The sequence below is a fragment of the Cydia splendana genome, chromosome Z, assembly GCF_910591565.1.
Source record: "Cydia splendana chromosome Z, ilCydSple1.2, whole genome shotgun sequence".
In the NCBI taxonomy this organism is placed as follows: domain Eukaryota; kingdom Metazoa; phylum Arthropoda; class Insecta; order Lepidoptera; family Tortricidae; genus Cydia; species Cydia splendana.
The window spans coordinates 10,603,761-10,620,180 of NC_085987.1; the positions used below are offsets into that span (position 1 = coordinate 10,603,761).

Sequence of the window (16,420 nt, forward strand, 5' to 3'; positions counted from 1 at the left end):
TTCTAAAGCATTTGTAATGGATTCAAACTTTCAACCCCTTTTTAACCCTGTTAGGGGATGAATTTTACAAAACGCTGAAATTACTTTTCCTGTCTTTAAATAATATCCCCAAATACGAAGATTCAAGTCCCGCGTTCGAAAAAATTTTTGATATCCATACAAACTTTCAACCCCTTTTTCACCACCTTAGGGGATGAATTTTCAAAAACGCTGAAATCAGTTTTCTTGTATTTTAATAATATATCTTTTTACGAAGTTTCAGATTCCTAGCTTAAAGTTAAACTTGAACCCCATACAAACTTTCATCCCCTTTTTAACCCCCTTAGGGATTGAATTTCTCAAAATCACTTCTTATCTCTTGTACACTTTATAAATGTAATCTGGTGTGCAAATTTCAACTTTCCATCTTTTGTAGTTTCGGCTCTGCGTTGATGAATCAGTCAGTCAGTCCGTCAGTCGTTGCATTTATGATTCGGTCAAATTGTGTTTTTTGAAAAACTAATTATAGCCAGCCTTTTATGAATGTAGTATGATACCTTAGGGTATGGTGCTTTACGCACACTAGCGTCCCTTCCCCTCCCCCTGACGTAACCCCCCCTTTTTGCATGAAATATGTCCCGGTTCACAGTTTTTTACATTTTTTGAGGAAAGTATACATTTTAGGACAAAAGTGTCAATGAAAGAAATAATCCTTAATAAATTCTTAATAAAAAAGGTCATATTCATTTTTTTTATATGATGCACCATATTCATGTATTAGCTTCTTAAAATTCGAAATAACATAGTTTTTACTTAGGATTCGAAACTCATTTATTATACACGGTGTAACACGAGGAAACCGAATAATTTTAACAGCGTATTCCTGATCATATTTAGAGACAAAAATGTCCTATAAACTTTTTTGAAATTCGGCTAGTTTCAGAGATAATACCAATTAAAAAAAAAAACAAGTTTTTATTGTTACATAGTGCAAAACGCCTTTTTGAAGGCGATGTTGCTACTATGACTACACACTACTATTAGAACACAATTTAACCGAATCATTATACTATATCTATATATATAGATAGAAGATAGATAGAACCAAAGAAACGCTACGAGCCAGAACAGGAGTGATTCAAATAAACTGTTAGTGCAGCATATTTGTGACTAGCAAATGATGTTGGCGGTTCCAAACAAAAAATAAATAACATGTTTTGGTTCATTCACTCCACACCCACATGGTACGTACTATCTATCATCAATAATGTGCGATAAGTATTTGATATGTATCGTAAATCAAAATCAAGGTTATTAATATACCAAGGAATGTTAACTACGTATAATATAAATCAGCACAAATCAACTAACCTTAATAGTGTAACAATAAGCTAAGATGGGGCAAGAGCGATCGATGCATCAAATTAAATCGCCATTGAAACCAATTGGTGGCTCGTTTGTAACCACCGAACGTTTGTTACGACGCATTTGATGCTAATGTTCTGTTGGAGAGAAACGCAAAAACTCGTACCGACAGCCAACGCTCCGAGCTATTTAACCGCAGCAATTAATACTAACAGTAATTACTATCGGTTCCTTTAACCGCCTCGGACATAACGGAAATACTGATTCACCTTATCGATTAAATGAAATTACGGTTTTCATATAAGGCACATAGCTCGAGCGACGCTTTCATAACGCGGAAAAGCTTTGGTAATCGAAAGTGGCATCGTACAACGATAGGATCGAAACAACAGTGCTTTGTTAACGATTACAAATGTCGAAAACCATACAAAGGCGACGCAAGAACGATGAATGTGCGGGCTCTCCGTTGAATTATTTATGCCGCGATGCTTTACCGACCAGTAAATTAGGAGAACAAAAACAACTATCCGGCAAGCTTTCATTGAAAGGTCCACTTTTTCTTAGTCGGAGCGAATTTAATGAGTAAAGACATTAAAATAATATAGCAGTACAGGTACCGTTAATTCCCGAAACTCTAACCTCAAGGTGCACCTGCATGAAGTTTTAAAACGTTCCAAAGATATTGTTTAACAAGAAAAACATTATATAGTTACGACTATTATGTAAATATGTATGATCACTATCAGTTTTACGTTTCTACATATCATAGCTTGCGTACATTAATTGCCGTAGTGTTATAAATCAAATAAGGAATTATCATCATCAATTAGAACAATTAGCATTTAATGGGTCTTACTAGGGCAACGGTCACTATTTCACTCCTCCATCATATGTGTGTGTACCGAGAACGCAGGCTAGTTCTAAAAGTAAACGTTACATAATGTCGATAGCGAATGCTGGCACTTTATAAATTGTATAAAGCCGGTTTCTGGTTAACATGTGAGGGCAATATCAATGTAGTAATTACGGGTAACGTGTGGCGTCACTTGACATTTATATTTGATTCAACATTCAACGACTACCATCTGGTCCTACTCATCGACGCGGCGCTTGTAAATTAGGGAATACTGTAAATTAAAGATAAAACGATAAGTAAATTAAAGGATAAGAGAAAAAGATAAAGACTCATCATCATCAAACAGCTTTTAACCCTTTACCAGGCTAAGGGATATATATTTCCCACATACGGCAGTTCAAACATGTGTTCTATTTTCGATGAGTAAGTAAGGGTTAAACTATCGATTAAACACCTGAAGGCCAATAAAATAATATCTTTAATCTGTAATTGTCTAATCGATATTTCTGCTGTACATCGAAGGCAGCAATATACACGGTGTAACATGAGGAAACCGAATAATTTTAACAGCGTATTCCTGATCATATTTAGAGACAAAAATGTCCTATAAACTTTTTTGAAATTCGCCTAGTTTCAGAGATATTATTAATTTAAAAAAATACAAGTTTTTATTGTTACATAGTGTAAAAGGCCTTTTTGATGGTGATGTTGCTGCTATGGGACGTAGTCTAAATATCCTTATTGATAGATGTCAAAAAGAGACAAGTAACACTTTGCAAAAAGTAGGTTTTACGAAAAAAACATGTAAAAATCAATTTTAAGTGAAAAGTTTACCAATAACATTAATTTTTTATGTACAAATACATTCAAAAAATTGAAAAAACAAAACAAAAATATTTTTTTTTTGGCGAAAGTGACCTAAACTCATATTACATTTTTTCCTTGGTTTGACCTCAGAAATGTGTGGTTAAAATTATTCGGTTTCCTCATGTTACACCGTGTATAAGTGCGAGCGATAGGCACAAATATTAACGACAGGTTGAGAGAGACTTTCAACCAGATCTCCTGATTAAATCTGTAAATTTGGAAGTGTCAGAAATTAAAGATATTGTTTTTTTACTACGGCAAATATTGTAATGTGTCGAAAGACTAGTTTTAACGAATAAGTAGCTAAATTACCTTCTAGGCTACTTGAGACGTAAGGCTATTTTTACTCGAGCTTTTTGGACGTGAAAAATATAAAGTTACCTATAATTGTATCTAAGGCTAAAAACGAGTATGTCCATTATGCTTTTTATTGCACTTAGAAATGCATAAGTCATGATAATAATGAGGCTTATCGGTTCCAAGAAGTAGTCGTTTAGTCAACTGGCAAAACAATTATAGTTTATGTAAGATAATCTTCGAGGTAAGCTGTAGCATAGTAGGTATATCAATACCCATTGCAAAAGTTACTTTCTACACTTATTACACCTAGTAAATACAATTTGGTCCAATTATTACACTTCAATATAGTTTGGTCCAATTATTACACCTACCTAAATACAATTCATAATGTTTTCGTATGAAGTATTTTTAACACGTACCTATTTAAACATACTAAATGTTTTCACGGTATTATCGAATAAAAAATATCCGTATGCACGACCTGTAAAATCCGCGTCTATTTAGATACCTATCGGAATCAACTAATTAATTCAGTAACATTATATATTGGCACCAGCTACAGAATATAGGCAATGTTCTTTAAATAGTCCAAGAACAATACAAGAAACCTCCTCTATAGTTTATGGAAAATAATTGACCGTTGCATTGAACGACATATCTATAAAGTAACCATTTTCAATAGCCTGTCCAAACCTAGGCCACGAGCGGTTTTGCTTTCTCGATGAAATATGTCAGTCAATATCACATACATATCTCTTTCCGGATGCAGGATGTCTGCAGCGGTGTGTGAAAACGTTTCAAAGCTCGCATAGACTAACTTCACAAGACTCCGCGTTGCGCAGACTATACAGACTCCGTTTACGAAGAGTTCGATGTCACCACACATAGATGCAATTTTAAATAGGTACTTGTGAAATGCTACCATGACCATTTTATCCTGTAAAAACCCAGGTACTTTTAATTTACCCGAGTACTGGTCATAATTGTGGGCGCCATTGAGTTAAGCGGTCGCACTCCCTTACTAAATTTGTACGGGACTACGTACGTATGTGCTCCGTTTAGTAGTTGAGGTGGGCCGTGACGATGCCGCGTTGCAAAGCATGTACGAAAATATGAAGACTCGCAGTCAGTTTAAAGCATTCTAATTTTAAACTAAAAGAACTTCTTTGAATTTTAATGATTATACTTTCAATTTCACCTTTTTAATTTTCATTATCCTTGAAATACCACCACCACCACCACCACCACCACCACCACCACCATTCCATTATTGAAGTAACACCTACGCGGCAACGGCGTATATGTATAAGAAGGGCATAAACACCCACTAATCAATAAAATAAAATAAAATAATAACCCTTCCTTTTGGCATTGACGGTGTCGGTCGGTTAATAAGTACGAGAGCGCTCTTGCGCGGTGACCGTGAGTAATGTTATAAGAATCATCTAGTAGGCAAGCGATCTATGTCCGCTTCACAATGTGACAGTGGCAGTTGGCGACTGGCACACATAGTTGCCACCCGATATGGTATCGGCCGCCGTACCGCCGGCAAATTGCAGTCCAAGGTGCTGCAGCACTATACTAGAATTGTGGCTATGCCGACTCGGGTCACACGGACGCTTTGTTTAATTCATTTGGCGATAAACGTCAATGTCTAATAGGCGATTTGAACTTTGTTTTAACGACGTGGCTAATTTACGTCTAATTTAAATGCACTTAAGGATGGATTTAAAAAGTACTTAGTTTTAAGAATTTATTAATTAATGCTGATTTAAGCTTTCACGATTTTTACACAACGTCGGAGGTAAATCTTAAAACTTAAATAGGTACGCGATTAAGTCGCGTTTTAAAATTTGATAATATTCATTAATGTTAATTTTGATTGATTTCATGACGAATTATACAAACAAAAAAAATATGCGCTCTACTAAATATTAGGTACTGATAAATTAGCTTAATCCACGGTATCCTTGTCAATGTCACCCACCAATGGTGAGATGGTCCTCTGGATTTAATATCACAGTGAAAGCTAAGGAACGAGTTAAAACAGACCAGTAGGTAGGTGGGATAGTAATCCCACCACGAAACACAAAACCAAGCATAGCCTAAGTCACCAATACTTATTAGTATTAGGTTACATTGTTATAAAACAAAACGTATTAGATAACTAAGCGGTAGGCATCTCGTGTTTGGTAAACCTGACAAGGTGGCAGAGCAAGAGATTAAATTCTGTCCACACTGAAGTGATCGGGTTTCAAGTGAGTGTTCCAGTTAATCGGACGTCGCAAGATGTTTACGGGACGAGACTAATATTAATACTCCCATACTTATGTTCAAACACCGCCCATAATTTAAATGAAATGCCTTTGTGACAGATTTAAAAGAAAGCACAAATTGTCTAGTAATTTGTTTTCAATGGTTAGAGTAATTATGAGACCGGTTCCGAAATAAAGGAGGCAACTATAGTAGGTACTTACGTTTGTTGTGAGCTGAGTAGTCAATGTGTGTACTTTTTCTTTGGCGTCAGCGAGCTCTCTCCTCAGCTTCCGTACCTGTCGATGAGATGACATTTTCAATTGCAGTAATAATATAGATCTAATAAGTCACTTAAAAATAAGGGAATGATTGAAAAATTAATGGAATAACAGATGCGCTTATTTCGATACTACAAATAATTCATATTTATAGTGCGTGATAGCGCATGTGCGTGTCTCAAGTATATGTGTATATATGTACTTAAGTATACTCAACTAACAAAAATTAGCTATATATAGCTCTAAAAAATAGTTTTGAGCCTAAGTTTTACAGGTTTCAGTAATGTGGGTCACAAAACAGACACATCAATCGCTTCTGTCCCTTAAAGGAGATTATCTTTTATAGCTAATAGTAGTAGCCCGCCGCTTAGAAGTCATAAATGTCCCTTCTGACACAAAATGTGCCTATTGGGACCGTAATTCTAAATTGAGTTTTGCCGAGCAATAATAAGAAAACACCTGCAATTGACAGACACTGAGGTAGACACGTAAAGTGTTCCCGTTCTGCAAATTCTTCTAATAAAAAAAGAAACAGTTTTTTAAACCAAGCTAATCTCAAGCTAAATGGAGGTTTGTATTGATCTGTTTTATGTAGGTACCTAATTGAGTATTGTATTTCTATAAGTAGCTAACTAGATGTTTAGACATGCAGAATGCAGACATATTGTTAGACACAAGTCTCTTTTTGTCGTACAAGTGGGTGAAGGGTAATATTGTAAGGTATATACATATATGAATACATTTACGACGATATACAAGTGTGATTAGAGTCCTCACACCGCATTTGGCTAGCTTTATAATCTTTACACATACGAATCATACTATTATGTCGGTACCGTACTGAGACGCATGAAACGAAGTTGAATTTGCGGAAATATGGAGAGGTAAAAAAGTACGTATATATTTGAGTATCAATGTAGAATGGGACTGTCAGTTTTATGGCGCGTTCTATACTTTGTGTGAAATAAAGATGGAGTGTCGTGTGCGCCAGCCCTTAAGCATATCTTTTCCGCTTATTCACCGGTACTTAGATCTCAGATCTGTGACGGTGACTGACGCGTAACGGATTTCAACCGCGTGATCCTTTTACGTTTGCGCTACCTTTTACTCCCACTGACCGTTGAATTATTTTAACCTATCACGCCCGTTTTGGTTAGACTGTGAAGGGAAATATTAACACATGAGAACGGGCTTTGGAACATTCAGAAGAAACCAACTATTTTTTTGCCGTATCTAAACTGACTATAAAGGGTCGATATTTTGTAATAAAAATCCGGCAAAGTTCGTGTCAGACTGCGCATAGTGGAAGGTTCCACACCTTTCTATGATATCAGAAAAAACATACCTACAAGCAACGGATGGCACATCCAAACCCATATAAAATCAATATTTTTTACTTTTGAAGCTAATATTTTCTTAATTTTTTTACGACGTTGATGTTTACCGATTTTTTTTTTCACTTTTAGCGTAACGTCATCCCAAATATGTAAATATGTAGGTATAGGTAGGTATATGTATTTGCGGCTTACAAAGCACGCCATGTTCTTGCCATTTATTAAAATATACCCTAAATACCTACTCGTAATATGACATATGGACAGACAAACAGACGAACGGACGGACAGACGGAAATTGTACATGTATGTACATATAGCCACGTCAAATTAATCCGAATTTGGGCAATCTGCGGAAATAATTCGTGTAGTTTTGAAAATTGGTACAGGTATACCTTGTGGTGTCCAGATAAACATACTAAAAGTCATCGATGGTAAGGGGTGTGCTGAGGGTGTAGGAGGGGGTTGAAGGTACATACCTTTTTTCATATTTTTGCTCATATCTCGAATATCTGTACGAATAGCATTATAATTAGGTACGGACGAAAGTTTAAACATAAAATTTCCTACAAATTCGGAGGACTTTTAGTATGTTTATCTGGACACCACAAGGTATACCTGTACCAATTTTCAAAACTACACGAATTATTTTCGCAGATTTATCAAATTTTCTTGGGCTAATTAGGGCGAGCGAAGCGAGCTCTATCACTATTCGACAAACTATGCATTCTTGTGGTACACTTTACGGAAAAACTATCGCACTTATAGGATTGAAATTTAACATAGTAATTTAAATTCATGTCTAGATGTGTTATCAAACATAAAAATATCATTTTATAAACCTAAAAAAATAAAATAAAGGAATAACACTTTGTATTACTACTAGCGCCATCTGTTAGAAAAATTATGAATTAAAATTCGTGCTAATGTACTATGTGCTGACAAAGATGAATACAAAAAACTGGTCAAGTGCGAGTCGGACTCGCACTTTAAGGGTTCCGTACATCACACAATTTTTAACAATTTTTTTTGTACGTTTGTACGTGAAAAACCCGAATTGGTCAGATCAAAAACCAGATGTAACACGAAGTGTTACGGAGCGGTGGCTTATATCTCTGCAAATATGCAAAGTAGCTTGGATAGGAAGATTACATCCCGAACAATAGTACCTACAACTGTCCAAATGCGAAGACTGAAGGCCGAGCTCCGCGTAGAGCTAAAAGCTCAGAGCGTCCGACGGGTTCGCGCTTCCCACAACTTCCGCAAGTGTTTTAAAAGCGAAGGCGAAAGGGTAATACCTATAGTGCTTTTCTAAACACGTAACAATAGTAACCTAATCAATCACTAGTACAAGTACGTACCATTACGGCTGTGTGCCAGATACAGCCTAGTCGCATTTTTTGTCTTCAGTCCGACTCACGCTTGATCATAAAGGCACGCCTCATCGGGACGCTTCGGGGCTTCGTTCTTATGCGGCTATCGGCCTAGTGCCTTCGCAATAGCTGTCTACACCACGTTTCACGTGGGCCATTGCGGCTGTGTCCCTAAAAAAGCCTAATCGCATTTTTGTTCTTAAATCCGACTCACGCTTGACTCTAGATTTTTAATAGGTTTTCCTGTCATCTTTAGGTAAAGAACTATTTTATGTATTCTTTTCAAAATTTTAGACCCTGTAGTTTCGGAGATAGAGGGGGGAAATGGTAATTTTTTATCTATTTTCTTGAATAACTTCTAAACTTTTTATCCTAAATTTATAATATATTTGAGATTCTCACAATGAGCCCTTTCGTTTGATATGTAACACGATATAGTTTGCAAAAATTAGTTTTTTTAATTTTCTCATTTACCCCCCAAAAGTAGGCCTTATGTTTAAAATTCATTTGTTGACGTTACATGTCCGTCTTTGGGTCACAAGACTTACATATGTGTACCAAATTTCAACTTAATTGGTCCAGTAGTTTCGGAGCAAATAGGCTGTGACAGACGGACAGACAGACGGACAGACAGACGCACGAGTGATCCTATAAGGGTTCCGTTTTTCCTTTTGAGGTACGGAACCCTAAAAAGGGTTAAAATTATGGATTCTGACCCATCTCGCTTCGGTCGGTTTGATTCCCAATTTAGCAATTAAGTTTCTGTGAATACTGGAACATTCAATCTTGCTGTATATTCACTGCGGAGGTCAATTTACTCGTATATGTTCTGTTCCGTGACGCCGATGAGCTGATCAGTCATGTTGTGTTAGCAAACTTAAATCGGGTATTTTCAGTTCGAGAAACAGTTTTAGTGTTACTATTGCTTGGAACTGCCAAAATTATAAATAAATATAAGCATATTAGGCAGATATTAGGCCGTCTGTATCGGCCCTAAATCACTGAAGTTTGTATTAACAAATTTCAGTGATTTAGGGCCGATACAGACGGACTACAACCCGACTGCAACTTGTATGGAAGCTGCACGCCGACTGCACGCCAATTGCAACGTCGGCGTGCAGTTCAACAAAATGAGCCAGAACCCTGGCAATACCTAGCGGAACTCAGGTTTGGTGCAACATAGGCAAACGCTGTTTTGGTCATCCGACTCGTTTTTTTGAGCACTTGGGAGATACCCAAAATAGAGCAGTAGCTGAACCCTGGCAGTATTTAGTGGAACTCAGGTTTGTTGCAATATAGGCACACGATGTTTTGGTCATCTCACTCATCTTGATGAGCACTTAGGAGAGTACTACCCAAGATAGAGCTGATGCTGAACCCTGGCAGTACCTAATGGAGCTCGGGTTTGGTGCAACATAGACACACGCTGTTTTGGACATCCGACTCATGATGATCACTTGGTAGAATAGTACCCAAGGTAGCTGATGCTGAACTCTGGCAGTACCTAGTGGAGCTCGGGTTTTATACAATATAGGCACACGCTGTTTTGGTCATCCGACTCGTCTTTTTGAGCACTTAGGAGATACTCACGATAGAGCTGTAGCTGAACCCTGGCAGTATTTAGTGGAACTCACGTTTGTTGCAACATAGGCACACGCTGTTTTGGTCATCTCACTCGTCTTGATGAGCACTTAAGAGAGCAAATTATACGTAAGTTTATGTGCGGAGCAGCATGATTACCGCCGGTAGGTGTCCAGACGGGATAGTTTTACGCTCAATTGTGTGGTGTGGACGCATAAATAAATTCAAGGACAATGACTCGCTGACCCAACATTATGTAGGAAAGCCAGTTGGCTTCCTTACAAAAAGTACTGGGCGACCGTGTAGGATGTAATAAGCGCTTATGAAATTGTATATTACGTGTGGATGATATTGGCAATTTGATTTTGTCGTCTGGACACGTTTTTAAGACAAAGTAAAAGCTGTAACAGACAGGCGTACCGGACAGCGACCGGGGTTCAAATAGTAGGTATATTTCTTTCTTGCTCTCACTTATAATAGCTGCGTCCTTAACGGACTTGTTACGTACCCATTCGATCGAACATGGAACAAGCCTCGGACTGGATCAAAGTCGCGGTCCGGTACGTTTAGGTAGAAAAACTCCGCGAGCCCTTACAAAGCTCTGCTTTTTGCTAGTAGATTAGCTATCCAAAATGTTTATTACCCAAAATCTTTTTTCCATTCGCCTTTTTCCCCACTTTTTATTTACCTTTGCGGTTGGGTTACCATTAGGTTATTTCTTCGGATGCATTCAATCTACATATTCCTTTTTATTGCTAACCTTACTTTTCCCAATCCACTGTACACGTTTTCCGTGCAATTTTGAGCGGATGACGCAGACGTTATTTTTTTCGTTGTTTATTATAAAAATCACAATCTCACCTGATGGTAAGTGTCGTTGCAGTCTAGGACAAGGCATGCTTTCCTAAAAGGTGTCTATTTACTCCCGATTTAAAAAGGTCCAAGTTTTGCAGGAAGTGATCCACTCCATAGCCGTTCGCATGACAATGCTAGCAAAAGTGGGGTTCACACTCGTGCTTGGTGCACAACGTCTGTGGTGTGATGCAAGCGGGGCTACCCTACTATAGGCCTGATGACACATTTTGAAAACCCTTTTAATATCGTCGGTACACTTGTATTAGTTCCGAAAAACACTATATTTCAGTTATACTCATAAGATTTAACATAGATAATTGCATTTTATTATAGCTAGTTTAAACTTCGCGCGAAAACGCCTCGCATGCCATTTGTGACGTCATCATTTAGTTGGTGGTAGGGTGGTAGATATTGTTTACATACTTACAGTTACGAATTTCCCTTGAATCCGAATGATATTGTTAATTCAGCACTATATATTACGATTAGGGATAATAAATACATTACAAAAATTTATCACAATAACTCATTTTACACAAAAACTCTCACACGGTTGCAGTTTAAGATGAATTATTTAGATTCATGTAAATTTTGAGTGAAAATCACCGAACGCCGGTTTTACTTTTTAATTTTTCATTTTTTCTAGTTACGACAGCCAACATGGCAATGATAGTTCCATTCAGCCAAATAACTAAAAAAGTTTGTTGTTGAAATATCGTATTATTTAGCATTTTATTTAAATAATAACAAATAGATATCTACTTCATATCGTGTAATAATATTTTTTGGACGTAATAAATGTTTAGTGGCGAAATAACATTTTTTTTGCACCTTTCGAACTCTTTGGTGCCCACGTATAGATTTCGGTCAATGAGGTTGTCTATGTTGCTCTAAGAAATATGTTATGGATTGATGACGTCACTTTTTGGAACGTTTCTGATTGGCGTTTCAGTAAAAATGGCCGATTGTAGAATTTTGCACTTTTATTTTATTGAATATATTAATAATCCTTCAGTTTATACTGAGATTGGGCCATTTTTTAGAATCATATTAACATATATGTTTCGTTGAAACCATTATTTCCATGATTCTTTGTTACTTGCAACAGGCCTATTCCCCTACTTACGTCGTGTGCCTGCCTCTCCTCGGAGCCCGCGCCGGCGGCCAGCGACGACGCAGTCGAAACCAGCGAGGCGGTCGATCCGTGAACTGTTGGAAAACTATTCGGTAAGTTGGAGGTCAAGAAACATTAATTAAGATGATATTTTATTTATACACTACATTTACCCAATTTAAATCAACCACTTGTTAGTTTAAAAAAATGTTTTGAAAGAAATTAAAAACCGTCATTGAAAATTAAATATGATCTTTAAATTCCAACAAAATGATACCCAATTCGACATACTATCTATGTTGATTTAAATTTTGTATTTTTCACTGTCAAACAAAAATAAAGGAACTCACAGTAGGTCATACGAAAAGCTATGCTAGATTTTAAATTGCTCTGTAGATGGGTGCTACAAAAACGTGTAAAGATCCACTAGACTTATATCGTGTAAATATCCATTAGTCCATTTTATTAAGTCCAACACTATGTAGATCATAAAATACATCTACATTCTAAATACATTTACTTATACACAAGTTTCCGAGTAAAATTGATTTCACGTACGGCCGGACTAACAGACATGACGAAAGTCCTTCACAGGGTTTTGTTTCAGTAATTTTTGGAAACAATATAATTATATTTATTACACAATTAGTTGTTACATCTTTTAGCTCGGCCTCATTATTTCGTTTATTTTGTTATGATATTGATTTAATGTAATCTAATTCACGCATTAGGTTCAATCAAGCATTCAACCAATAAATCAAATCGATAACTTATAAAGGTGAAATGAGGCTAATGATGGTCATATGTAAACGTATTTCAGAACTAAACTGATAAGTATGCATGTATACAGTCACCTGCATTAATATATTACACAACGAAGGCCGCAAAAATATTTGACACGATCTTATTTGTAGAGCCATAACAGCGTGTCACGTATTTTTGCGGCCTACGAAGAGTAACATATTATTGCAGGTGACTGTACTGTGATGCACTCTGAGTACGAATTATAACAACCACTTTATAACTTCGTGGAAAGTTACTATAAGTGGGTACCTGCGTAAACTAAAAACAGGTACATGCGCGTAAAAAACGTAACCATACTTTTGTCATGCAGGCAGGTAAGATGCAACCTTTCATTGTGAACAAAATTATCAATGGAACCCCATCGGTGTTGCGTGACTGGTACACTGCAGAAATAGATTTGTTGTTTAACCTCTCGTGCTAATATTGATACCCGAGCAAGCGAAAGATTCCAAAATGGTTCGACAAGCGGAATCTTGGGCGTTGCGAGGGTTTCAAGGCACGATGGTTAAGGGGCTCCCCGCGGTTTTTATCGATTTGTGACATGTTTTGAGTCGTTACTCCTATATTTGCACTACAGATAAAATTATAAGACAAACGGCTATAGGTTCTTCAATCTTTTATCTCCATTCTTGTTTTTTCATTTGTGATGATGATGATGGTTTCCCTTTTCCACACTTCAATTATCTTCAAGCGTAAGCGTCATTCTAGGTTTGAGACAAATACAGGATGGGCCAAAAGGGTGTTGGTAGTTTTAATCTTGAATTTTTCAAAACCGCTTGGCGGGGTGCGGCGGGGGGGTATGTTGCTATACGCCTCGTTTCGTGGAAATTTTATTGGCATAGAGCAGTACACAGGAACGGAGCCTACATTTTGTGTATGAGCTTTTTACCAGAACCCTAAATCGTTGATTACTGCACCATGGGTGTATCGACAGGAATATCATTTATGAGATTAATGTGAGGTTCCAAGTGTTAATGTTATACGCAAATTGATCATAATGGTTGAAACAACCAGCTCGACCATAGCAATAATGCCTGGCGGACGTCCAGCCTCTGAGAGAACGGCCGACATTGTGGAGCAAGCGTTCGGCAAAATCCGCAACAATCAACGCGTAAGAGAGTTTGGGCTACGGACAATAAAAAATTCAACACTGCGACAAGTTTTGAAGCATAATTTGCATCTTAAGGTTTAAAACATTCAGTTTGTTTATGAATTAAAACCAAATGATGCGAATAACCAACTTCATTTTGCCAATCAGATGCTCATCTCTTTTCCGAAAGGAATGATAACAAATGGCCACCACCCAGCCCCGATCTCGGTCCTTTTGCGTTTTTTTCTGTGGTATTACCTCAAATCTGTAGTCTTTGAGAAAAATTCGAAAGATTTTGAGCAGCTCAAAAGGAAAAAAATTCGGAAAATCGCCAATATCCCCGAGGGGAATATTTCGAAAAAAAATCCACAATTTGAGATTTTGTCTTCAAGAGCGCCTAGAAACTCAGGTTGGCCACTAATCTACACATTATTTTGAGTCATAAAATTTCCATAACTTGTGTTTTTAAAAGTAGTATTAAAAATGTTTTACTATTTGAAGTTTTTTTTTTATTCAATTTTCAAACTGCCAACACCCTTTTGGCCCACCCGTTACATAAACATTACATTCTCTACAAGGCTTAACTTCGGCTCACATCGTGCGCCGCAGTAAGTTTGATAATCTGAATAAAAATCAACGCTCACATCGCCACTGTAAAGGCAATAAGCGTAATTCTTTGTACTGTAACGTACCGTCATCATTCTTCTTGGAATAGTGGTGGGAATGCCGCGGCGTGTGTATGACGTTGCCGGGCTGGTGCGTGGGGCTGAGCGCCGACCGCGGCGACGGCGACGGAGGCTCCGACACGCCGTAGTTGATGCCTGGAAGATATTGCTTAGTTAGTGTCGCTCAGAATAGGTACCCGAAGACTATCTCGGGACAGATCGAAAGGAGTGGAGCGAAATGAGACCATTTCGTGACACTTAACCTTTTGGCGCCAAAGTCGGCTGTGGCCGTCACCGGAAAGTCTTGCCAAGGACGCCAACGATGGTTTCAGCCGACAGCTTCGCCAATGCAATACGGATTTTACGGAGTCCCGCGTAAGTCCACGCGGGACTCCGTAAAATTCAAATTCGCTTAAACAATCGCGATCGCCTGGTGTCCGGGGTACTGCATATTCCTTTGCCGTCTGGCGTTCAAAAGGTTAAGAGCCACCCCACTCTAGCGTCTTTCGAGCGTCGGCGTCTAGCAGCCCAAATTTTACAACATACACATTTCGGATTCTGATAAAATATGCTACCTTGTCCCCCAGGTCCATATTGCACGGGCAGGCAATAATAAGGCTCATAGTCACTCTCGGAAGACCTTTGCAGCATCGACGGATACAACTTCTCCGACTTCGTAGATCTGCAATTACAGAATACTTAAACAAAATGCTCTATCGCGGATACAAAAGGCGCAGAACACACAGCGCGCGGCGTCGTACCTCGCTACAACGCGATTTAAATGTGTCGTTAGTCATACACAGTTTCGAAGTTTTGCTCAATCGCCCAACTACGCTGTGGTGTGTTCTACGTCTAAGGCACGGCACGAAAACGACCACATTTAGCTGACAAAAGCCCATTATAAAAGTACGCATAAGTGATTGGTTATCCATATTAGTTATGAATGGTCAAAATAAAACAAAAATACCTATAAGTAACTGAATGAAATTCGACGCATTAAAACTTACAAAATTAAATTTGTTATTGTTGATGGCTTCAAAATAATGAGTGATATTGCAATTTGTGAAGTGTAACAAAATGTGTAAAATCAATAAATTAGTGGAAAGAAGCCGTGCCAAGTCATGCGAATGTAATAAGAATTTACTTTTACGGGAAGCGTGCCACCTGGAAGCCAAAACAAACAAATTTCCAACCGTGGCATACCTTGGGAATGTCCTATCTCTCAGATAGCTAAAAATTGTAATTATCAATAAGATTATTTTAACTGCGTTTATTATTCAAAGGAGATTATAAGGTCGATGGCAATTAATACCTAATAATGTTAAGCATGACAAATGAGTTCGGTGATTGAAGATGAGATGTGTGCATGACTCCCATATTCCCTTAAGTTCCTATATATTTACCACTTCACGGTTTAAAAAGAAGTACACTTTAACGTGTGCTAAAATATGCATAATATGTGATGTCGGGCACATAGAGTTATGGAAATATTTTTCAGTAACTACGGGCATCTCGCTCCATATAAGCGAGAGGGTGATATGACACATTATATGGTAGCTACCCTACCCTATTACCTAGGTGATCCAGGAATAGAGAAGTTCACTTTGACTATAATCCCGTATATATCACATTACAATCTTTCTACCATATCTTACAACTGGTCGATCAGGTGTGGCGAGGGTCTTATAATAGCTACCTATAGA

At 37.7% G+C, this 16,420-nt stretch overlaps 1 protein-coding gene across 1 annotated transcript in view; it reads right to left on the reverse strand.

Annotated features, from left to right (window-relative positions):
• LOC134804236 (protein sickie) overlaps positions 1-16,420 on the reverse strand; it is a 265,539-nt gene that overhangs the window by 48,606 nt on the left and 200,513 nt on the right. The window contains exons 15-18 of the mRNA XM_063777209.1: positions 15,293-15,399; positions 14,745-14,873; positions 12,171-12,253; positions 5,845-5,919 (exon numbers count right to left, since the gene is read on the reverse strand). Of these exons, the coding sequence (XP_063633279.1) occupies positions 5,845-5,919; positions 12,171-12,253; positions 14,745-14,873; positions 15,293-15,399 (394 nt within the window). The remainder of the gene's footprint in view (positions 1-5,844; positions 5,920-12,170; positions 12,254-14,744; positions 14,874-15,292; positions 15,400-16,420) is intronic.